Raw genomic sequence first — 25,208 nt, 5'->3', positions numbered from 1 at the left:
CTGGGACTTATCCCGGGCAAGGGAACAAATATCCCTTTATTCCAAGGAGACCTCCAAAAATCCCATGTGGGATACAGCAGAAGCTGTTCCAGTGCTACTGCATCACTACACGGGGATTTAATTAGGATTGGGCTACCCAGTTCAATAGAATACATCCCTAAATCCAACACACAATCCCCAACAATTAATCCAAATGGGGACATAACAGCTTTCTCAGACTTGATATTCTTAATTACAAATTCAACTGCAGTTTAAAAAATATTTTGTTTATTTGCATATAAAAGTGACGCCATTTTACAATTTAAGAATATGTTCCCATCGCTGCTTTTACATGGTATCTAGAATATAATGCAAAACTCTGTTCTATTTACATAGTTTCATACATTTGCAATCTAGTATGTACTTTCCCTAGTAAGACCTAGAGCTAATTTTTCCCCAGTCAAGTTAAACTTACATCTGACATTAAATGCAATATTCACATGAGGCTATTTTTTTTCCTAATATTTCTAAGTTAACAAATCCCACCAGGCACATCACCTGTAGAAACTGCAACTGCTTAAAACATCTCTGACCAATGAGAGAACTCTAAAACTGAACATCTGCTGCACAGAAACAGCTGCTCATAAGTTTGTACAAAACTACTTGCTTCAAACAAGGAAAAGCAAGGAACGCGGTCATAAAAACAAAAAATGGCTTCAGTCCCTTGAATCTTGGCTGAGTCAATGGTTGAAGAGATGCAGATTTAAATGACTGGGGCACCTTATTTTGAAATACATTACAAAATTTATAATTGGGACAATACTATAAAATACATACCAAACTATAAGCTTTTCATCTTTGCTGACTCAGACATAAGCTTCTATAGTTTTCCCCCAGTATTGAGAACTTTTTCATACCATTAGAGGAACCGCTGGGAATATCCAAGCAGTAATCTGATGTAATATATTGCTGTTATGACAGTAACTGTATATTACTTGCTGTAACAGCATTATTATTGCTACGGAAATCTGGTTCTTGAGCCAGATTTTCTTTGTAATGAAATACATATGCAAAATGATAGCAGAGGTTAAAGAAGGTTTTAAAAATACAAGCTTTCAGCATTCCACAGAATAGCACAGCTTATCCACAGGAACAAAATTAAGATGCAACTGTGTGGTCTTTGGCAGTTTTTAACTTTATACAAAAATAAGAATTTGTAAAGAAATATTGAGAGTTCTTCTGTAAGCAAATTTGATTTTGCTACTGTTGAATACTGATTTTAAAAGCTTCTGGAGGTGCTCCCTCATCTTCGAGTTGGATTACTCTTTCCCATGACATGCTACAATCCCTGTCTGCTTCTTGAGACAGATCCGCCTCGGTTGTGGGTTCTCACAGAACCGTGTAATTGAAGACCTACTAAGCAAAAAATCAGATAAAGCTTTGAAAATAGCAATGGTAGTACTCAAAGGTCTTCCACCACCTTGGTGGTGCATGTAGTAAAGTTGTTTTGTCACCAAGAGCTCATGCCACAACTTATTGGGGATGATTCAAGATACACATGATCATATGACGGTCCTCTCATGCAAGCATACTACATCAGAATGTGCAAAGTGTGTGTGTTTTCCACATAAAGAACATTTCAACAGAAGTGTGCATTCTGAGATGGCAAAGACACATGCAAAGATGTTACTGAATTTGTTCTCAAGCCTTGTTTATACAGTTGCTTAAAAGGTGTAGTGGGTCATTGCTACACATAACCCATGCTTCTCTGCTAGCTTTACAACACTGATCACACGGAAGGCATCGCTGTTAGTGGTTATGTATTCCCACCATTATCAGAAATCTGAGGATAGAGAGGCAGTGCCATAGGATGTAGCCATGCCATCAGTTCCTCCCACGTGATCACGACGTTACCCAATACCCACTTTGAAAGTGACCTGAGGAACAGTAACAACTCTGCTCCTGTCAAGTACTGATCAAGTATGTCACAGAACCTGGGGACACTTCCATTTTTGGAAGACAAAGCAGGTATTCATTTCAATATAAAATTAAATGTGTAGTTGCTTGTTATTCAAATTCTGAAACTTTAGTACTTTTGCAAGAAGAAAAGGTAACAGGATTATTTGGTAATTTCAAATACAACTCACAAAGCAAAATAATTCAAATCCATGATTCCCCTGCTGCCAACAACCACATAGTTACTCTTAATAAAATGATGCATGGTATAACTGGATATTCACATTTGAACCCATTTCTGCCCAGCCCACAGATATATACACATTTGATCCCTGTTGCATTTAGGCACCATTGGGCAGAAATGGCTTTTAAACTCAGTCCTATGAGATTATTTACAGTACTAAAAACCTTACAATTAGTTTATGGCATTAAGCCAAAGATGTCAACACTCTACATTTCCAGCAAGTTATACTGCCACACTAGCCAGCAACAACAAAAGAATCTGCCAGAGCAAAGATGATATCAGGTGCACTGAGGGCCACTGGTGGGCTGAACAGTGGATTGCAAATGGTACGGAACTTCTTTAAAGTAAATTGCTAATCGTATGTTTATTTGTGAAAGGAGATTAGCAAGGCTCTGTTCTGAGCTTGTAAGGTCAAAAAGGTAAAGGGACCAATCCTATACAACTTTCCAATATCAATGCAGCCATGCCAACAGGACACATGCTGCAGCCTACGTGGGGAGGGACAGTCATGGAGGCCTCCTTAAGGTAAGGGGATGTTTGTTCCCTTACCTCAGGGTTGCATTTTCACTGCATCACCACTGGAAAGTTGCAAAGGACTGGGCCCTTAAAAATACAAGGATGCTGCATTAATTTTGCCAGATTCAATACAGGGTCTCTATGTCTTTAATACACATTTATATAAGTGAGAATTTTAGGTGGGGTTGCTTCATTCAGAATACTGTGGCACCAGAAGACGTTTCAGCAGCTGTCTTCTTTGATACTAAAAAGTTATATATATGAACCCACTTCTATTAAGTCAGCTAGCTTGGGTCATGTGAAGAAGACTTTCTCCAAGTGAAATAGTAGTGTGAGGAGAATGAATATCAGCAGCAAGACCTTTTCGGTATGGGGGCTATCTTTGTAGAAAGCCCTTCCACCCTCTCTTGCTTACATTTTAGGAGGCTGGGTAGGGGATATTCCCACAGACCTTTGAGTTGGGAGGCTGCAGTGGTGGTCGAATGCTGCAAAGTAACTACCTTTTGCTGACGCTAGTGCTTTATTTCTTGTTTGATTTAATGTACACCTTAATCTGTTTCATACATGTTTTGGGGTTCCTGCAACTTATGATGTGGTATGCATTTAAACAGTAACATCAAATCTGAAATAAAATGTTCCAATTTCCTACACCCACAAGATGTAAAAGTTTTTAATGCACTGTAAGATTACATATCAATGGTTTTGTCTTCAGTATCTGTCTTTTGCTGACATTTTCTTATGAAACTGGATGAGGATAGATGAATGAGATGACAGTGAGATATGTAGGGTGTACACAAAAAATCCTGAAGTCTCTTTCTAATTTCTTCTCAGCAACCTTAACACTGACTATTTTTTTAAAGAAGCTGATCTTGTCAGAATTCAAAATTTTGTATTATAGAACCTTTTAAATTGCTAAAGTGTTAAATTTTTGAACACTACTGGCATTTTTGCAGGTTGTGTCCTAAGTTCTTCTCCTGCTTGTGAGGAAGTTCCATATATGCATGGGAGAAGGGATAATTTTTACCAATCTCCCTTTCCCTACAGACTCCAAATATCTCTTCCTAAGGAGCCCTCAACCCTCACAAACAGATGTTCAGGTTGTGCAGAGGGAAAAGTGAGGCAAACATTTTCACTTTGTTGTGCAAACAAAGCTTTATCCATGAAAGGAAGAACTTAGAACCACTCTTCAACAACCCTAAAGTGTGCTTACAAACAACACAGAGTTTTAAAGCAATTTAAGGCACTTGTGTGGGAAAAAGAACCTTTCCAAAAAACATTATCACCCAGTGGACTCTACCCAGTAAAGTCATGAGTAGTCTCACTGGGAGCAGTGATTTAATTGTGGCTATCTCTTAGATTTATTTTTCATTTCTTTGTTCATCCAAACACCAGCATGTCTGCTGAATAGTAAAGATGAGAAGAGAGAACAGCTGCTGTTCTACAATTTGACAAAATGACCAAACAACTATTTTAAGGAGGACACTAAATATTTATGAGACACAACCAAATAAAGGACATACATTCCCAAATCTGCTGCCTCTTACTTCTTACCCAGTGGAGGATGCTCTTCTTTGTCCTCCTCATCCTCATTAAGAAAAAGACCAAGAGGCTGGTGGTGGAAAGAATTAATATAGGAAGAGCTAGATATCCCTAAACTGATTCCCATCACTCCTACGTTAATCGACTCTGTAAGGAATAAAGATGTCAGTATTAAAATGGTTGTATACTAGTTTGGTTGAATCACAAAAGCTATCATGCAGCAATGATGTCAAATTCTGCATGTACCTGTACCGGAAGATCCTTTATTATTGCGCGGTTGATTGGCATAATCTATAACAGTGTAAGAACGACGATACTGTGAGTCTGGCTAAAAAACAAAACAAAATAGAAGATGGTTTTGTTCAGGATACATTTAATTTACAAAATTAAAATAAAGGAAACACAGCTCCTTCTCCTTGCAAAGATGTAGCGCCCACAAGCAGAAAGATCCTCAAGCAGCTCAACGGAGTCCTCCCTTTAACCTCAGCTCTGGTAAAGGCAGTACACCTGGACATGATGGGTCACAGGAGGCCTGTGAATCTCCAGCATGCAGCAGTGGGTAGAGGAAAGGTATAGCACTGTGTTGAGCCCTCAGAGGGTCTCTCTGCACACAGAGAAGGATGGTAACCAGTTTCATTAAGGTAAATTTACGATTAAGAATTTTTAAAAAATTATACAGAAGATCCCAGAATGTTCTTTACGCTTAAAAAATGTATTTGTTTTTCAATTTTTTTTGAACTGTAATGTTCAAACATTAGCAAGGGAGGATGAGGCTACACACGACAATATTTAGAAAGCAGATGGCACTTATATTACAGACGTGAAGAACTGGATGGGGATATGGAAAGTTTACAGACTTCCTACTGCCTCATAATATCTAAGAATGGTGCCTTTACATGAGCTAACATAGTGAGAGGGAAGAAACAAGGTTCTGTTGAGCTCTATGGGGATCTCTCTCCATATGGGCACTTCTCCCTTGCAAGGAGAAGAACCTGCCTATAAGGTGTAAGCAGGCATACTTAGAATATGAAAGTTATTCTGAAGACACATCTCAGGTGACCACCAGAGAAAATAAGTGCTTATAGTGAAGACCAGCCTGCTTATGAAGTGACCAGTGTTTGTGCCCACTGGCTGCCTCTCCCCTTTCTACTGTTATTACTGCCTGTCCTCCTCTCGTATTATTCATGTGCTCTGCCTTGTGGAAAGACAGTGAGAAAAGCAATCAAGAAGCAGGAAGGAGTAGTAGAGCGCTCCTGGGGGGCTAAAACAGAGGTTCCTTTCCACTTCCTTTTTGTTTCTACAGCCTTCTGCCATTTCAAACAGCAGAACAGGGTGGAAGCAAAGAGGAGCAGAAAAGCAAGGGAAAGGGGGAAGCCAGGGGTATGGGCCAGGCCTGCCTATGGTGATAAGGAATTTGCAGATAAGGAAATTTAAGGCACAAAACCAAGAACTGAATTTGGTTTTTCATACTGTAAGAGCCTGGAAACCTGGAAAGTCACAGGTGCAAATCTTAACAAGTAGTCAACAACTTAAGCCACGGCTACAATCCATGCCATTTTGTACCTAAAGTTATATTTTCCTTTCTCTTCACTGTAGAAACAACAGGGAGTCCCTTCACACACAAGGCTATATATTGCAACTTATTAACTTGTTAATATCTAAACAGACAAAACAAAAATGAACCTATCAATATCTGGATGTAATTTCATATGCCTTACCCAAAATGCATGTGATGTGTTAGGTCTAGAGAAACTATCAGGTAATAAAAATCTCTCATGTACTGGTTGATGGTTAATTTCATCTGCTATTGCACTGCGAGCCCGGCAGGCATTCCCCCGGGATTTCTGCAAAAGAAGGAAATTACACTGCTTTTAGATACAACTTTACCTAAAAGAGGTGTAAACGTTTGGAATTCATTTAATACCACCCATTGCACTGGAATAGCAGCAGTTATTGATAGTGTTTAATCTGCTGTAGAATGAAGATAAAAAAAGAAGGGTCGACCTTTTTCTCACTAGGACTACACAGTGCAGGATATAAAAAGCAGCATGTTGCTTCAGGGTTGGGAACTTCAGGAAGTCAGCACAGGTCATTCTCAACCCCTAAAATCATGAGCTATAAATACCCGAGATTTAGTATATGTGCTTTCTTTAGCTTTGAGTTTCAAAGTGCACTGCAATCACCCTGTTATTCTTGAAAATAATTCACTGGAAAAAAAATTCTTCCAAAAACTCTTCCCAATTCCTATGATTTTGATCCTATAAATCAAGTTCCCCATGATAAAGTTAAAAAAAAAACAGCAATTTTGGATATGCAGATTCTAGCACTAGAACCAATGGCTTACCATTTGCTTTTGAGATCCCAAATGTTCTGCCACATCCACAGTACTAATAGGAGGCAGGATATTATTTCGGCTCAGAGGCAATGGGGAAGGTGATGACAATTGCTCATTTGCAGTAGAGCTGGAAAAATGAACAACAATTATTAAAAGATACTTACAGTACTGAGAATGACAAATTAATATGAGCTCAAGATAAAAACAAAGCATGCATGCAAAGTTGTTGAAAGACACTGGGGTTGCTTGGTTGATGAGACTAGATGAGACTCATTTAAACTAGAGGAGCTCACAATTGGTAAGACCTCAGCAGATAGGCGAGGTAGAACTTAATATTTTTCTGGAGCAATAATTCTGTGTCTCACTATAAATTCCTAACACTGAAGACCTTTTTCAAGGCCTCTTTCTTAATTCTAATCACCAAACTCATGAATACAAAATAACTGCACATTATTATTAAGCCTCAATTTTTCCTAGTTTAAGGTTTAACTTATGATGTACCAATGTAGTAAGTTAACTAGGGGCGCAATCCTAACCACTTATGTCATTGCTTTCCAGCACTGACATAAGGGCAATGCAGCTCTAAGGTAAGGGAACAAACATTCCCTTACTTTGGGGAGGCCTCCGTGAGTGACACCCAACTGCAGGATGCAGCACATGTCCCATTGGCACCGCTATGCCAGTGCTGGAAAGCATTGACATAAGGGGTCAGGATTGTGCAGTTAGTGAACTATTGGGGGAAAACCAGAATACGTTCTCCTAGCAATAAAATATCACTGCTTGATTGTTGGAAACACATTCTGTCTCTGGAACAAGGGCACCAGCTTTGGGGGAGGGCGAAGATGTTTGAATCTTCCATAAAACAGAATAATAATTGCACATTCTGTCTCTGGAACAAGGGAACCAGCTTGGGGAGGGGGGGAAGATGTTTGAATCTTACATAGAATAATAATTGCACATCAAAAATGCTACAAGAGATAATAAGAAATGTGAAATGCTTTTCAAGGGGGGGCACCCAGAGTTACTCTTCCTCTGGAGCAAAAATTCTTTCTTCCATAGTAATGTAGTCTGGATGCTACCATGGATAGAATAAAGTATTTTTCTCTTAAAACAAAATACATTTGGTTTCGGAGTGTGAAGTTATTCTAATTACTCCTTATTTTACCACTTCCTCCTTCCCCATCCTTCACACATTTAATTCTACATGGCTGATGAAGTTTGCAAAGAGCAACATTGAACCAGAGTGATATATAAACATACAGTCGTGTTCCCCTGATGACTTCATCCATAGGCCTTGGTGTCCCTGAGCGAGAATGGCTGGGGTTGATAGGATGCAAGGTACGTGGTGGTGGGTTACGCCTTCTAGAAGGCTGAGCAGAGTAGCACAGAGAGGATGTACTCAGCTCAAGTGGGCGATTTGGTCGACTTTTGGTTGATAGGATAGTACTGGAGCCCGGCCTCATAAGCAGTCTGTCATCCACATCTCTGACAGCAAGGGGGTGGGGGTACACAGGAAGAAAATGAAACATTCATCAACAGATTTCATACCACCAACATTAATAAATGTGGCTATATCACAGCAATTCTACTCCAGAAAGCCTATGTAATGGACAGAAAGACAGACCCTGTCTCTATCCCTGTGCTATCTTAGTACTTTCATTAAGTTTGTTAAAAGAATGGTAGCAGTGCCTACTTCTATGATGCAAGTAACATGCATTACATTTACACACACACACACACACACACACACACACACACACACACACACACACACACACAGAGAGAGAGAGAGAGAGAGAGAGTAATACTTGTATCACTGGAGTAGGCGCTAACTACTATTCTTTTAACAGGCTTAATGAAAATTATATACCCATTATATGTGAGTATATATGTATGCATACACACTCTCTCTCTCTCTCTCTCACACACACACACACACACACACACACACACGCTTTGCTCATTATAATGAGCACACATGGTCATATATACATACTCATAATAACATATGCTTATTATAATACTCATTAGGAGCTTAAAAACAAAGTGAAAACAAATGTATATATCAGAAGTGTTATAGATTTCAATATAGGCTTAGAACAGTGACCTCAATAAGTTTGCCCCCTTGCCTTGCTCATTTTTTTAGACCAAGTTAACAGGAGGGCATTGTTCATTCCATCAATGCCGGTGTCAGAGAGCAGGCCTGTTTGGGTGCTATGCTGAGAACTCACACTTTCCCAGGGGCCCACATATCTGCCCCATGGCTGTCATGAGTCTCACAACAGTCAACTGTTCTCCCAGGGATCCTCTAAGGCCCCTAGGAACAGGAACTGTTGACCACTGGGGAGAAGAAAGTGTACTGAGAACATCCTCCTTCTCCACCTCCCCTCCTCACACATCATAAAGAATCAGTCCACAGATTATTGTAATTTGGTCTATGTGAGGCTGGCCTTTGAAAACTCAGAAACTTTAGCCAGCACTAAATTCAGTAGTTTACTTTGAACAATAGGTGGGAAGAGAGAAAGTAACACCAGATGTTTTCCAGTGACACTGACTATCAGTTAGGGCAGTTGTTCCCAAACTTTTTTGAATGACGGCTCCCTTGACCTACTGGGTCATTGGCTGTGGCTCCCCATTAAAGCTACAATCCGATACATTGTATAGGGTGGCAGGTTTTTTGTGAGGATTCAGAAGGCTCCCATGGCTGGTTTCTGCAGTTCCCCAAGGAGCCACGGCTCACAGTTTGGTAACCTCTGAGTTAAGGAATACCTCCTTCTCATAGGAGCTTCTGTATTTGTTTGTCAAATCCCATACCACCCCCACGTACTTGAGAAGTGTCAACTGTGGTGGTGTAGACCAGACTTACTGCAATAGTTTTAGAAGAGCAGGAAAATGTTCCTGGAATTTTGTAGTCTCCGATTAGTGGAAATTCAGTGGATATGTTCTCTATACTGTTTTATATATAGATTTTCATTGCTGCTTTATCTGTCCTTATCCTGATTTGACTATTTTTTGAATTCTGACTACTATTTAGTATAGTTTTAGCAGTTGACACCTTAGGACAAAGTCCACAATTACATTTCTTCATCCATCTTTTAGCACAGTACACCTGCCACTAAGACCCTGTTTCCATAAACTGCTTAAATATGTACCTAAAGTATCTGCGCATTTTGATGTGGTTTAATACAACTGATTACAGTATAAGCAGGTTTTAAACTTAGGGCACAATCCTAACCAGGTCTACTCAGAAGTAAGTACTATTCTGTTCAATGGGGCTCACTCTCAGGAAAGTGTGGTTAGGATTGCAGCCTTAGGCATTTTTAACCAACAATCTGAAACAGGACCTAGGGATCTGTAGAAATATGCTACTTCTCTAACGTATACAGAACAAGACAAAACTGTTCAAAAGCCACACATATGTTTAGTTTAGTTGACTAGATAAAATCTGAACCCTGACGTATTTGCTGCTTCTCTCAATAATTGGTAGGTCAGCTTTCATTCAGAACAAACAAAAGATTGCTAAACTTACAAAAGTCTGTCCACCAGAGGCAAGTTCCTTTGTTGAATAGGGATCCCATGAATTACCATCAAACCATTCAAACTGCGTTGGGGGCTCCCACTTGTACCTTGAGAGGGATTTATCTGGAGATTACAAGAAATCAAATATACACTCAGCATTATGTGAATCATAAAAGTTAAATACAGTTTAAAAAGTTAAAAACATACAGATGCTCGTTTTCAATTTTTACTCCTACTAAATAACAGAAAAAAAGGTAATTTTAACATTTTCAAGAAAACTTGTGTATATCGCCCTCCCTCTGCCCAGAAACGCCCCCTCCCCGCCTCCATTCCTCCTTCCCACCAGCATCTCCCATGCCCTGTGCTGGCCTTCCTACCACCTCTGGGCATTGGCTTATCCTACTCCCAAGCCATCACTAACGTGCTTTATGGCACATTTGCAACGGCTGGGAGCCAGCACAAAGTTCTTGTGCTGGCTTGGGGGGAGGGGGTTGGATTGCACAGTTAATTTGCTAACAAGGAATATTATTAATGTATGGCTAATCTAAATTGATTAATACAATACAAAAGTGTAAATTTTTTTGCAACTTTACAATATGTCTAATTACCTCCTTAGCAGAAAGAGAAATCCAAGGAAGACTGACTTTTGGGGGAATATGTTTGGTTGAAACGAATGATCTTACTTGACTTAACTGAGATATAGGCATACAATGTACCATACTTGTAAATGAGTTTAAGATCAAGGTATTAATTCTCTCCTGGAGTTCTGTCTAATCTGGAAAAATGCCAGAAGCTCAACCCACCACAATGACAGCAACAGGGAAGAAAAAAAGAACTATAATCCTAACCCTTCATACATACTTCAGGTTCTTTTTTCTTCTTTTTGGTTTTGCGGCCACGTCTGTGTTTTGGGTACTATGCATACAATAAGGTATACATGAGGAAGACAGAGGATTATACAGGGAAGTGGAGGAAGGGGAAATAAAAGAGGAAATAACTGAGTTAAAACAGATCAACACTGATCATATCTCAGGAATTAATCATTAGTGTGGGCATCTAGTCACATAATGAGTATGTAGAGCCAAAACAATACATACAATGAAAAATGGGAAATATTTTACATGACAAATCAGAGAAATTTCATTTCTCTCTGTTGTTCAGTAAGCTATAGAAAGTTAGAATTAATATTTGCCAAGCTTCTTAATCAAAGCCTCAAAATATAGCTTTGAAAAGGAAATCCTACACCAATATTCCAACTCTATGCATCTCAAAGTGCAAAGAAGCAGAATACTTTCCAAAATAAAAAAAGTAGACAGACTCTTAATGTTCTGATAGCAAAAGAAAAAATAAAAGTTTCACAGGGATAGACAAGCCACTGCAATTTCTAATTTCAAGACAAAAAAAATCACAAATTTCCTTGCTGAGAACATTTCAACCTCTTTGCTACATAAGCTTACCAAATTTGAAGTGATGGAGGGCATCTTAGATTGTGGCATTCGAGGTAACAGCAATGGCAAAGGTTCACATTGCATAAAAGGGCTTCCTGTATCTGTCTGGTTTGCTTCTACAGTTATGACATTCTTCTCATCATCTACCAAAACCAAGACAAATACCATTGGTATGCATTATAAACTTGAAATTCTTACAAGCAAGTTTTGAGAAAGATTATTTTGCATCTGTTTTGAACAAGAACCCTTCATCCTAATAGGGAAGTCCCCAAATGTATGGAATATGGACTGGCTTGCATTTACAGCTAGTACAACCTGCCTATGACTTCTGTAAGCTGCATGTCCACAAGAAAGGTTTATCATTGGATGTGTTTTGGATGCATCCGTCTGTTTAGAACAAAGGGCCAGGGATAAAATATTGGCAACCCAGTGGGTTTTAGTCGTGCCCAGGGCTGGCCAAACCATGAAGCAGGTTGATGAGTCTTCCATCAGCAACAGATGGTGGGAGGGTAAGGGGGCGTGAATTTGGAGTCACCTTCCCATAAGTCTGCTGCCACCTCCCTCAGCCTTGGCCAAGCCACACTGATTCACGTTCCACTAGCTAAACACAAGATGTAAGTGGATCATCTGCTTCATTACCATGCTCCATCACAATGTTTTCCTGCAGAAGTGTAGGACTTCAGGTTCTGTTTAAATAAAACTGGAAGTTCCATGCTTCCTCGTTCATGAAAACGACATGAAGAAGCATGGTCTTTTTTTTTTTTAGCATACTGCAGCAGAGATGACAGCAGCAGATCTGGGATGGCACCAGGCATCATCACCTGCCACACTGTCTCTGCTTACACCTTGCAAAATATCTATACATTATTATCAAGCCCCACCAGACCTGAAGGTGGACAATGGGTCTGTAACTCAGTATGTAAGTCTAGCTAGGGAAAAAGTTTAAGAAACGTGAAGGTTATATTTCATCTGTCTCTGAGTTCAAGGTCTGATTTTGCCAAATTTCAAGAGCCTATTTCTGAATATTTGATCCTTGATCACTTGGTGAATAATGCGTCAAGGTGGTGTGTAAAGGAACAAAGGAATTGTAATAAGCCAGGTCAGCTGGCTCTCTGGTCACTTCTACAGTAAGGACCCAGGTGCAAGTCTTGGCAAACTGAACAGCGGGCGATTATAAGCAAACCTTAAAGCAAAATAAAATCCCTTATGGCATATGCATCTATCTCACTGATTTCTAATTCCAGCATCAGCTTCTCAATGCCATTACACCTCTCTCACCCAGGTAGAACTGGTCACATACAGATGCACACTCTAGGGGAGCCGGGTCAGAACATATACAAGCATCCTTGGGGCTGACCTAATAATTTAGTTTATAAGAGGCCACTGCCCTGTTTGATGGGGTGTTTCATGATCACCTGGCCATTTCAACTTGCCCTCTGACCCTATCAGGTGGTTTGCTATGCCCAATGGACTGGATTCTGCCAATCTCTGGACTGGTTAGGATCTATAGTTCTTGGGATGCCAGCTAAAAGAGACAAGAAATATACAAAACAACCTGTTTGCTTGGCCTTGTGTTCTTTCTGAATGGTGAAAATCTCAAAGTGTCTCAGGGAAACAGATGGAGGAAAAGGAGGGAGTAAGAGAAGTGTAGTTATCACACAACTTGTAAATATAAAAGCACAACTAACATAACATTCTGTAGTCAGGTTGTTTGGAATAAGACTACCATCTCAGTTTGACATATAACCTAGTTTTTAATTGTACCATTTTTTATGATATTATTGTTCTTCATATTTTATTCCTATTTTGGCATTTTACTGTTTTTCCCTCTATGTTGTATGCTGCCCTGAGCACTCAATTTCTTTGGCAAGAAAGGTAAAATATAAATCATTTAAATAAATAATAAATATTCCCCCAAACAGAGAAGCCAAATATGCAAATGAAAGAAAGTCAAAGTGGCTGACAATGAATAAAAACATTTCCTAAGACACAGATTTATCCTTAGAATTTTAAAGGGCCAATCCTATGAGTAGTTGTGTGAGCACAACAGCTAACAGAATCAGGTAGTGAGAGCCCAGTGTGGACCACAATCTGTACCCTTTTGCCAGCTTTAGGATCCAAATCTAATCCTAGCATAGTAGGATACTATGCTCAGATACTAGCGTTTGTAGAACTCAGATACTAGCACTTGTAGAGAGAAGTACAAATGGCTTTGAAAGAGACAAGACAAGGGCCTTTTCTGGAGATGGGAGACAGGCTCAGTTTAGAGGTGTGGTGTCTAGGATCCATGATGCAATGTTGCCTTGGCTTTCTTGAATAGGAAAAGATTTTCAAAAAGCCTGTGTAAAGTTATGCACAGTCAGTTCTGCCCTCAGTTGACATAGGACGATGCCTCAGTTACCAAGTATAGATCACTATTTGTGCTCCAGCAGTTGAAGGACTGGGCTGCCCAACATTTAAGCCTTGAGACTTACCCGAGACTGACCCTTCCCAATGTCTACAGATTAACTGCTCCATGTAGCCCAAGGCTTCACTCCACACATCATCAAATGCATAGGAAAGAACAGCATCCCTCATGCAGTACGATGGTGTGACAGGAGGGAAACCTAATTTCCTCCTGTCAGGTGAAAGTCCCATTTTTCTTTCATGCAATTCTTCTTCCCTGTGAAGAACACAAGCAAATATTACAATGTTACTTTAATATTTTATAACACAAATAATTCCACAACCTCCTTTGAGCATGCTTGATAAATCTGGTTTCAGCCCAAAGTAAAATGAGCAGGCAAGACAGTCAGAACATCAGTAAAGATAATAGTACAAATCAACACTAAATAACCTGCCTCCACCGCCCCTTAACTGCTCCAGCACGGCCTGTGTGAACCACAGGCATGTGTGTTGGATCTCTAGACATTTGCATCAGCAGTCCTGTAGCACACAACAGTGGCACAGCTCTTGTGATACCACACTGGCACTTAGGGCAGCAGACTGGGCAATCTGCTATCATAAGCACCCAATAGGATCAGGCTGTAACACAACCGACCCAATAGGCTGGCATCACTGGCAAAGACTACGAAACTATTTTATCAGAATCACTTCAACCATTTCAGTATTAAAACTGAGAAATAAAGGTCTAATCTTCCTGCCTGGAACAAATACAAAAGTGATATTTCACTGTGGCCGCAATCCTAACCAACTTTCCAGCACTGTCATAAGGACAATGCAACTCTGAGGTAAGGGAACAAACATTGCCTTACCTTGAGGAAGCCTCCATGACTACTTCCCAACTGCAGGATGCAGTATATGCCCCACTGGCACAGGTATGCCAGTGCTGGAAAGTTGGTTAGGATTGCACCCTGCATGATTTATTGTTAAGAAATGTTATCAAATTGTTTTTAACTCGGTTTGTATCTATGACACTTAGGACGCAATCTTAGAAATGAAAAGTCCCTTGTGCCAGCCCAGGAGAGTTGCAAACGTGCTGTGAGGCACGTTTGCGCCTCCTCGAGTGGAAGCTGGACCGGCGCTCCAAGAAACACTGGCCTGTGCAGGCTGACATAAGCCTCTGCGCTGGTTTCCTCTCTGAGGCTTGCATCAACTCAGTTGGGCCGGCGCCAGAAGAAAAGGTAGGCAGGAAGGAGGGAGGTGGGAGGGAGAGGACGGCGGGAGGGTGGCCCCAGGGGCAGGCGGGTGGCGAGCGGGGCTGAGATCCAGCAGTTATGGGATGGATCCCATATGGGATCCAGCAGATCCCAACCCCCCTTCAAGCCACTCCGCTCTCCTTGGACTTATGCCACCTCAAGAAGTGGTGCATATCTGAGGAGACCCATAGGGGCCAGCAACTCTTCCCCTTACCTCTGGCTGCTTCCCCTTACCTCTGGCTGAGCTGCTTATGGCCACTCTACTGCGCTGGATACAGCGCAAGCCTCCTGGCTTGCATGTTCTAGCGCAGGATAGGATTGCACCCTTAAACAACAAACATTTCATGTCATAAACACTAAATGTATCCGTATAGATCAGGGGTGCCCAAACTCAGGCCCTGGGGCCACTTGTGGCCCTTGAGGACTCCCAATCCAGCCGTCAGGGAGCTCCCCAGTCTCCAATCAGCCTCTGGCCCTCTGGAGACTTGCTGGAGCACACGCTGGCCTAATGTAACTGTTCTCAGTCAACCATTCGACCTCTCAAGTGAGCTGTGGGGCAAGGCCTCCCTCCACTACTTGCCGTTTGTAATGCAGCAGCAGTAGCAAAGGAAAGGCCGGCCTTGCTTGATGCAAGGTCTTTCATAGACCTTGAGCTATTGCAAGACCTTCATTCATTCATATGTTCCATCTCTAATATATTCATTTATGTACATTTATTCAAATTTGAAATGTAAATTAATTCCTTTTTTCCTCGTCCCCAACAGTGTCAGAGAGATGATGTGGCCCTCCTGCCAAAAAGTTTGGACACCCCTGCTATAGATTAATTAATACCTACACATCTCTGCAGTCAAATGCCAAGTATTCTTCCATTATGCCCTCAGAGATTATCACTCCATCTTCTCCTTCTTCATTTTCCACTACACACAATTCAGAAGGTTTCAAAAAGTTGTCGTCTTTATGAGTCGGACTAACAGAAAAGGGAATTTTTTTGCCCAGAACACTAAACCTGAAAAAAGTAAAGACAAATATAAATTAAAACCCATTCCAACAAGACTTTATAGCCTATTTATCAACAACACTGCTTTCATATCAGTGACACGGATGACCTATTTCTAGAAGTGTTGAAAACAGCATTATTTATTTTATTCAGAAGTAAACCCATTGTGTTCAGAAAGATTTGGGCTGTAATCCCATCTTACTCAAATGGAAACAAACACCATTACCAATTTCTTAAGAACCATGGGGGTATTTAAAAGGATGAACAAATGAGCCTTATAATATTTTAATGTGCATCTTAGTCAGTAATGACAAATGATAAGGCTGTTGCCTATACAACTTTGAGAAAAAATGTAAGACTTCGGAACTTTAAAACACTGTAAAAAACAAATTACTATTGGCCAGATTACTAAATCTGCGCGAGTGGAGGTGCCACTCACAATTGGAATTTTAAGTTCCCCTTTCCATGGAAGCTTTCAAAGCCTTCGGAAAAGCCTTCAGAAGATAAGGGGGACTCTCTGAAGAAGCACCCAATGAGAGACAGACAGAAAGAATGTTCCCTCCCCACCCACCCACAAGTGGAAATATTAAAATGCCACCCATTAAAAAAAAAAAAAGCTGCAAAGGTTTCGTCAAAAACTTTTTTAAAATATTAGGTTCTGAAGTTGCTGCATTTTGTTTGAACATCTGATCCAAAGATTAGATCTATACATCTTTAAAGCAACCGTTTCTTATTTTTTCCCTTACCAGTAGTAAATAATCCCAGAAAGTTTTCTTAATTAGTCTAAGCAATACTAATCAAAAATCAGCTTCTGCTGCCTTCGATATAACTAGCATTAAATGATAGGATAATAAGTGGCACAATGCTACACTGTTTAACTTGAAGTTGCAGGGAAAATTATTCCCTTACTTGTCAATGAGCTAGAACAGTCTCCAAATTGGAGACCACTGTGTCCTGAAAAAGCCCTCCCCCGTCCCAACTGGCATGTACTGCTCCACTGTGCTGCCGCGTTTTTTTCAAGCTGATCTGGGCACAGGGATGCAGTGGGCAATCACATCTATTGCTCAGCATCCCAGAAGGCTGTGAGGCAGGATTGCCCAGAGCATCCCTGTGCCCAGATCAGCTTGAAAGAAACACAGTGATGCAGCAGAATGGTAAGCGCTGTTCACGACGGGGTGGTGGTGTCTTTTTCCAAACCCCTCATCTGGCCCATGGGTTGATGTTTGGAGTGCACTGAGCTAGACACAGAACTAGCAGCCTACTAATTCTCACTACTGTTAATAGTTGAGATCCATTAAGCCACTTAGGGTGCAATCCTAACCCCTTATGTCAGTGCTTTCCAGCATTGACATAGCGGTGCCAATGGGACATGTGCTGCATGCTGCAGTTGGGTGTCACTCACGGAGGCCTCCTCAAAGTAAGGGAATGTTTGTTCCCTTACCTTGGAGCTGCACTGCCTTTATGTCAGTGCTGGAAAGCTTCAATTAGTCCCATAAAAGGTTTTACATTTTTCCTCTGTGCAGCCAACTCTCATATATTATAAAAAGCTACTAAAACTCCCCTTGTATCAAAAGTAGTTTGCCACTGGCATGGAGAAAAGATTTTTGAGGGGGAAAAAATCTTAGAGTCCCCTTTGACTCATGGAGTTAATTGTATGTTTGGATCCAGGTCAATAATTCCAACATTCCTTACCTGAAAAGGTTAATTACACTGTAGCTGCTTTCAAAAAGCATGGTCTGAGTTGAAGGTTTTAATTGAAGGCTTTACTGTATTTAATAACTGCTATCACAGATTCTGGGATATGGAGTCATCTTTTCAATTATTTTGCTATGTAAAATATTTTTGTGAATATTTTTTCATGAAAAACAGTATACAGCACAAACATTTTTAATAATAATAATAAATAAGACGATTGTGTTATTTAAAAGGTGCTCATGCGCTAGGTGACTGTCACAAGATTACAGACCAAAATGATTAGTGCAGTACTTGGATAAAGTTAAAGATTTATGGATACTTACTCACTAGGATCTTTCTCTTGCATTGGGCTCATGTCTGATGAACCCAACATGCTGCAAGTTGAACTAGAATACCATTCATAACCTTCATCTGTGGGCATCACTATTTGTTTCCCCACGATTCTATGATGATAAAGGAAAAAAATTACCAAAATTTTAACAGGCTAATCAGTCAAAGTAATTCACAAAATAATTAAATTGAACACAAGACAAGCAACGGGTATACCAAGACTACAACCCAAGAATGAATTTGCATGTGAGCAAGGTGACCATGCCCACAGCCCTCACTCAGGAAGAGCACTTAGCAATCAAATTCTTAGTAGTACCAAATCCTCAATATTTGTGCTGCACATAAGCTTGCAATTTAAATATAAAATTACAAATCTCCACAGTATCAATTATGGATACTGCACTTACTTCCAAATATAGGATTGTACCACAGATTCCACTGAGTTCAAGGGTGCTTACTCCCAGGAAAGAGCATTTAGGATTGCAGTCTTAAGGCATACTATTGCAGCTGTTTGCAGGGCAGGTAGCAGCTATGTGATTACTGAATAGCTTAAAGATTTGAAGGATTTTTCTATCATATTTTCATTAGAGGCTCTGCAGGACCTACCAGAAAAAGTTTCCAACTCTCAGTTTGAGAAATGCTGGTGTAATGCTTACTAACATCACTTCTAAAAAACCTTAAAACTATAGATTTGTTCTTGATATAAATCCATTGTCTATAAAATTAAGATACCTAAGATGAGGAAAGCTTGACATCCATTGTTGGCACTCTTCCTCAAGCCCTTCAACATACACACTTGTTTTTTGTTCATACAAGAGTTCATCAATATGTCTGAATATCTGCTGAACTTGCCGTGTGGCAGCTTTATCAAATTCCTAGGGAAAAAAATTAGAGGATTAAAATTCCTTTCTAATAAGGAAGGGATATGTGAATCTTGTTTTACAATTGAGCAGATGCTCCGAAGACCATCATCACATTAATAAAAACAAAATTAATTAATTTCAAGTCAGTTTGAAAGATTGCTTAAGCCATTTCTGCAACAGAGGCCAAATGTTGCAGGGGCCAGGCAGAAAGGGGTTAAAGAGGTGAAGCCAGGTGCAGACTATTCTGGTCAACACCTTTTTCATCAAGTTGCTTTATCAAGGAAATTAAACAAACAAAAGGACAAATTCAATTCATCACAGGCAATAAAGAATACACAAGAAATTTGAATACAAGATCATGATGTACAACTCATGATGTACCTTATGGTTAAAAAGAAATTAATAGACACGTTACAAATCTCATGGCAGTCCTACTCAACATGATAGAGTTGAAACAACATACTTTGTTTGAGGACATCAACTTTTAAGAATGACAGCAATGTGATGGTTAAAAATAAGATGTATCCTGAACAGGTTGTATCCTAAGGTTTTTTTTCCACCTGAAGGAATCCTGTGGAAGGAGTCTTCCACAAACTCTTTAGGATACAATTCTAATGACATCTGTTTCGAAAGAAAGTGAACATGCAATATGATTTGCTCACCAAACTGCATTTTTTTTAATAAGTCACTGGCCTCTGACACATGCATATGTGTAATATATATTATCTACATAGATGCACACTCCTACACAGGGCAGCGGAGATGTAATATGTAAGGTGCTACATACCAAACCAGGTACTAAATTTGATGGATAATGCACAAAGCTCTGGCTCAGACAATATTTTCACAGACTTTACTATGAATTTCATAATGCAATTATTGCATATAAATTATCATATCTCAAGGTTTGCACAGGTTTACTAGTGACTATCAGCCCAATCCTATCCACATTCACCTGGGAGTAAGCCACACTGACTCTAATCGGACTTACTTCTGAGTAGACATACATAGGATTGGGATGTAAATCATCTATCAAGACTAATACATAAAACTACATTAAAAAAGGAAATTTAAACTTATCAACAATAAGTTTCAAAAGGTTTTTACATTGTAAAGTGAAGAACTATGTTCTACTCACATCATAACCCCAAGAGAAGACTGAGCTGTCTTCTGTGGAGGTGCCTGTGAAGCTCTGACTAGCTGACCATGACTTTCCATTGTCCACTGAGGTGACAGATTGGTAGTTTGAATCTTTAGTACTTTCAGACTCACTAAAAATGCAGATTTGAGGCAAGACAGATGAAGATAAATGAAAAATTAACAGGACAAAGTCACATGTATGCTGATGAGTTAAACTTTTCACAAGATTTATTCTCTCTCTCTCTCTCTCTCTCTCTCTCTCTCTCTCTCTCTACACACACACAAACACACACACTCTATTTTAAATAAGAAATTGCACTTGAAGTCACTTATGAAAAACATAAAATATGGCATAAAATAATAATTAAACACATACCATAATCTCTCACCATCAAAAAAACTAAAGAACTTATAATTGACTTCTGGAAAAAGAGGGATATACACACACCATTATACATAAATGGTGAGGAGGTGGAGAGGGTTGTTAGTTTCAAATTCCTAGGTATTTACATCACAGAGGACCTCTCATGGACTATTAACACCAGCATGTTGATAAAAAAGGCACAAAAGTGGTTATATTTTCTGAGGAAGCTTGGGAGGTTAAATTTGTCACAGCAGCTGCTTGTGTCTTACTGCCGTTGCACCATTGAGAATGTCCTAACCTATGATATCTTGGAGTGGTATGGAAATTGCTCTGCAGGGGACAAAAAAGCTCTGCAGAGAATTATTAAGATAGCACAGCACATCATCAACCTTCATCTACCAGCTTTGGAGGACATCTATACACCTCCTGGCTGTGTTTGCAAAGTGGAAGTGGTTTGCACTTGCTATTTTTGAACATTCCATTTTGGAATTCTGAACATTCCAAGCCTCTGGGAGCCCTACAGAGGACTGCGCAGGGAGCCTCCTGCTGCTTGTCCAAGCCCGCAGTAAGTAAAAACATCCCCTTTGCCCCCCCACCTGAGTGACACAATCCTGGGGCTCGCATTATTGCCTCACCCCTCCCCACAACCCTTAAAGGGATGGGGAAAGCTTTACATGAACTGGCGGGTCACAACCCACCAGTTTGAGAACCACTGCTGTAGAAGATTGTAGGTTCTACTGAAAAACACAGATTTTCAAATAATGAAAACGTTCATCAGAAGATGCAAGGTAAAAGTATCAAAAGTATCATATGCACACAAAAATTTTGCTAACATTTCCATCTTACACATCTACATGACTCAACACTTTGATGATAGCTGCATAAGAAATGTCAAACAAATACAAGAAACATTAACTCATAACGCCAACAAAGAGAAAGCTTACGTTCATTAAAATAGTTTCTTACTTGCTATGAAACAACGAAATTAAATTCTGAATCATTACATTATGAATAGAATCATTTTAATCTTATACAAATCAAAACGTGAACAATATCGAACAGCTTTTTTGTTTGTTTTTATCCTGGACCCCAAGAACAACGAGCAGCCCAATCCTGAGCTGCCCGGGGCGCCCAGACTCGGCGGCACCAAGGAGGGCTGCCGCCGAATCCAGCGCTTCCCGCGCTATCACAGGAGGCGTCTCAGGAGAAGGGGACGCTCGTCCCTTTCCCCAAAGTAAGGTAAGCAGCCTCGCAATGGGGCTACTCACTTTACCGTAAAGAAAAGACGCTCGTGTAGGGCGCGCAGCCATCCATGAGTGCCCTGGATCCTGCAGAGCACAGCTCTGCAGATCCTCCTCCCGCCCATCCCCCAGCACGCCTCCCGCCCGCCCTCTCTCCACCCCTGCCCGCCTCCCCTCCCTGGAAGGCCTCCTCCCCGCCCCCGTCCACGCCCCTGCCTGCCATTCCGCAGCCTGGCGATCCGGGAGACCGCGGAGCCGTGGAACCTGGGCAAACACCCCACAATAGCCCAGTACCAGCCAGTGCTGGGTTAGCACTGGTGGGAGCCCAGCAGTGAGCCCAGCAAATGTGCCTTACGGCATGTTTGCAACTGTGGTCGGTGGCACGGCTCTGTACCGCCGACCACAGGATTGAGCTCTCAGTTACGATCATACAAATAAAATATAAAGTTACAGAAACAGGCATAGCAACTTTAAAATAATTAGGTTTTAAAATGCAGCTGTGATTTTAGTGCAAAGCAATAGATGCCTGTTCTTAAATGAGGTAGGTGTATCTCTTTGTTATAAGACACAATGATACAAATGGAACTGACAAGCTCATGCTTCCCTTAAGTGCTCTCTTAGCTTCATATAATGGGATAAGGAATATTTGACTAAACATTGAACAAATGAGCTAACACTATTAGAAGATAGGGAGAACAACAGCCAAGGAACAGATTACCTAGGAAATGAAAAATCTATAATGAAGTCTTCTAGCAAGTTTCCACAAAACAATGAGAATAATTATAGTGGAGCAATACCTTGAGACATCTTCCTGACTTTCGGTGGATGTATAACTGTCATCTAATGAGTCTGGCAGGGGGTGATGTTCTAAGGCATTGTTTGCAAGTCCTCCGCTAAAAGAAAATAATATGAGATTTGATAGGCAGAAATAAATTCCAATGTCTAAAATTCACTTACTGCCAAGAAATCAGTATTTTAAAAGTATTAAAAATCATTGGAAAGTGATCCTTCTTACAAATATAAATATGAAAGATATTTATTTCTTGTTTCCCAATGACTCAGTCACGGCTCATCATCAGGGATCAAAAATTATTCTATTAGGGTTCTTCTATAACTCCCATACATTTAAACAGTAGTCAGAATTACTCCCATACATTTAAACAGTACAACAGAATTTCTTGTAGTCAGCCCAATTCCTCCCATGAACATATGTATAAAGCAAGAATGGACATCCCAGAATAACTGCTTATGTAAGCTTACCACAAGCACTAGAGATAAGCTTTTATTTCAGCCCTCTCCTCTGAAAGGATTAGTTCTTACTTAGGTGATAAATTTGCACCTGTGCTTCTACAGACTCAAATGACCAAATTTAGGACCCAAGCCTATCCAACTTTCCAGTGCTGATGCCCCCACAATGCAGCCCCAAGGTAAAGGAACAAACATTTCCTTACCTGCGCAGCAACTGTTACCCTGCACATCCCTGATCTTGTCTGATCTTGGAAGCTAAGCAGGGTCAGGCCTGGTTAGTACTTGGATGGGAGACCGCCTGGGAATACCGGGTGCTGTAGGCTTATACCATAGTCTTTCGAGACTGAAGGTTGCCAACCATTTCCTTACCTTGAGGAGCCTTACATGATTGCCCCCCACTGCAGGATGCAACACATGTTCTGTTAGCACAGCTGCATCAGTGCTAGAAAGTTGGATAGGATTGGGCCCTTAATGCCCTCCAACCAGAAAACTAGCATGATTAATTAGAACAGTGTTTCTCAACCAGTGGTATGGGTACCACTGGTGGTATTTGAGGTGCTATCTGGAGGTACTTGTGGGACTTCTGGACACCTGCCGCCTAGCAGCAAGACCAGTGACACAACGTAACAAACAGCAGTAGGAGGCTTGGCGGGCAGAGCTCCAAAGCGTGCTTCTTGCATGCTCAAAAAAGCCCTCCCATCCATGCTGAGCCTCTTTCTAGTGTTTGTGGTGTCATATCTGGCCTCCCAACCAGAGGTAACTGGTGATGACATCACTTATTTATTTATTTGTTTATTTGATTTATACTCCGCCTTTCTCCCCAAAGGGCACCCAAGGCAGCTATCATCAGTTACTTCCAGTGGTACTTCCAATAGGTAGACCATGCAAAGTGGTACTGCAGGGGACAAATGTTGAGGAACACTTAACTAGAAGATTAGCCATGGCATTCTATGTGGGAAAAGCGATTACACAGGCCTACAAAATGAGGGTCAGAAAAGCTTTTCCCAAACTTTATGGTGGTTTGATATGAATTTGGGGTGCCGATTCCAAAAATGGCATCTGTTTTGCCCTATCACATCTAGTTTTGGAGACACAGCATAGCCTCTTTAGTTAATGGTTCAAGCAGCTTCCTCATGAGGAAGCCTACACCACCTCCTGTGGTGGGGGAGGCAGTCACAGAGGCCTCCTCAAGGTAAGGGAATGTTTGTTCCCTTACAGCCCAATTCTCACTAACTTTCCAGTGCTGCTGCAGCCATACAGCCCTGAGGTAAGGGGACCAACGTTCCCTTATCTTGAGGAGGCCTCCACAACTGCCCCTTCACTGCAGGAGGCAGTACAGGTGTGCATCACTTAACAACAGGGATACATTCTCTGATTTCCGTTGTTATGAGATTAGGTCATTAAGCAAACATTCAGCCCCATCCAGTGCCTTTGTTGTGTAGACACACCTTGTGGTTGTGTAGACACTTGCCAGCTGCACAGGCTCCTGGAGACAGATTGCCTCTTCTTTGCATTAAGAGCCTCTCTGTTGTGCAAACAGACACCCAGCTGCAGGCTGTGGGGGACCCAACTGCCTCACTGAGAGCCTCTTTGTCATGCTGTGACCACTGCCGTATATGCGGTCTGTCATTAAGCGGATGGTTGTTAAGCGGTGCATGCCTGTGCACGCCCTGTTGGCACAGCTGCATTTGCACTGGAAAGCTGGAGAGGACTGGGCCCTAACTTTGGAGCTGGAAGTGGGGCAGGAGTGCAAGCCCAGTCCTCTGCCCTACTCAGAAGTAAGTCCCATTACAGCCAATGGAGCTTGTTCTCAGGAGAAAGTGGCTACGCCAGCAGCCTCGGAGCCCAGCCCTGTGCATGTCTACTCAGAGGTAAGCCCCATTATAGCAAGTGGGGCTTACTCCCAGGTAAGGGAGCACAGGACCGCAGCCTCAGAGCCCAGTCCTTCAGCGGGCCGAGAGGGACCGGGACCCCCCCAGGACGGCCACTCACAGCCCCAGAGCGTCGTGGGGCACCGGCTTCCGAGAGTATCGCGAGATCATTCTCCCCGCCTCAGCGCTTCATCTTGGGCCTCAGCGGCGCTGCCGGCTCGGCCCTCGGCCGCCATGGCGACGCCCCGCCCCCCGCCCGGGGTCAGCGGAAGGCTCGACTCTGGC

General features: G+C 41.3%; 1 protein-coding gene across 3 annotated transcripts; it reads right to left on the bottom strand.

Annotated features, from left to right (window-relative positions):
* Positions 1 to 250: 250 nt before the first annotated feature.
* On the bottom strand, positions 251 to 25,170 carry FAM149B1 (family with sequence similarity 149 member B1). 3 transcript variants are annotated; one of them, XM_066621690.1, is made up of 16 exons: positions 25,045 to 25,170; positions 22,602 to 22,697; positions 20,198 to 20,330; positions 18,929 to 19,071; positions 18,190 to 18,309; positions 16,010 to 16,180; positions 14,011 to 14,198; positions 11,546 to 11,679; positions 10,950 to 11,003; positions 10,099 to 10,211; positions 7,830 to 8,054; positions 6,579 to 6,696; positions 5,953 to 6,078; positions 4,481 to 4,562; positions 4,247 to 4,381; positions 251 to 1,395 (listed from the first exon to the last, which is right to left on the bottom strand). In XM_066621690.1, the coding sequence occupies exons 1-16, from the start codon at positions 25,092 to 25,094 to the stop codon at positions 1,319 to 1,321; spliced, it is 1,965 nt and encodes a 654-aa protein (XP_066477787.1). In that variant the 5' UTR covers positions 25,095 to 25,170; the 3' UTR covers positions 251 to 1,318. The 3 variants fall into 3 exon arrangements, with proteins under 3 accessions (XP_066477787.1, XP_066477788.1, XP_066477789.1); XM_066621691.1 differs by having other exon boundaries at positions 251 to 1,392; XM_066621692.1 differs by lacking the exon at positions 10,950 to 11,003.
* Between the last annotated feature and the right edge of the window lie 38 nt (positions 25,171 to 25,208).

This window comes from Tiliqua scincoides, chromosome 3, assembly GCF_035046505.1.
Source record: "Tiliqua scincoides isolate rTilSci1 chromosome 3, rTilSci1.hap2, whole genome shotgun sequence".
In the NCBI taxonomy this organism is placed as follows: Eukaryota; Metazoa; Chordata; class Lepidosauria; order Squamata; family Scincidae; genus Tiliqua; species Tiliqua scincoides.
The sequence above is the reverse complement of the archived record's forward strand: the minus strand, read 5'-3'. Positions and strand labels throughout refer to the sequence as shown.

Bases quoted from the DNA above. Each gene is read 5' to 3' on its own strand.
- FAM149B1 (XM_066621690.1), bottom strand. From the start codon at position 25,094: ATGATCTCGCGATACTCTCGGAAGCCGGTGCCCCACGACGCTCTGGGG. The intron at 18,310-18,928 runs GTATCTTAATTT...TTATCATCATAG, and splicing joins TCAAGCTTTCCTCATCTTAG to AATCGTGGGGAAACAAATAG. The intron at 14,199-16,009 runs GTAGGTATTAAT...TGTTCTTCACAG, and splicing joins GCATTTGACTGCAGAGATGT to GGAAGAAGAATTGCATGAAA.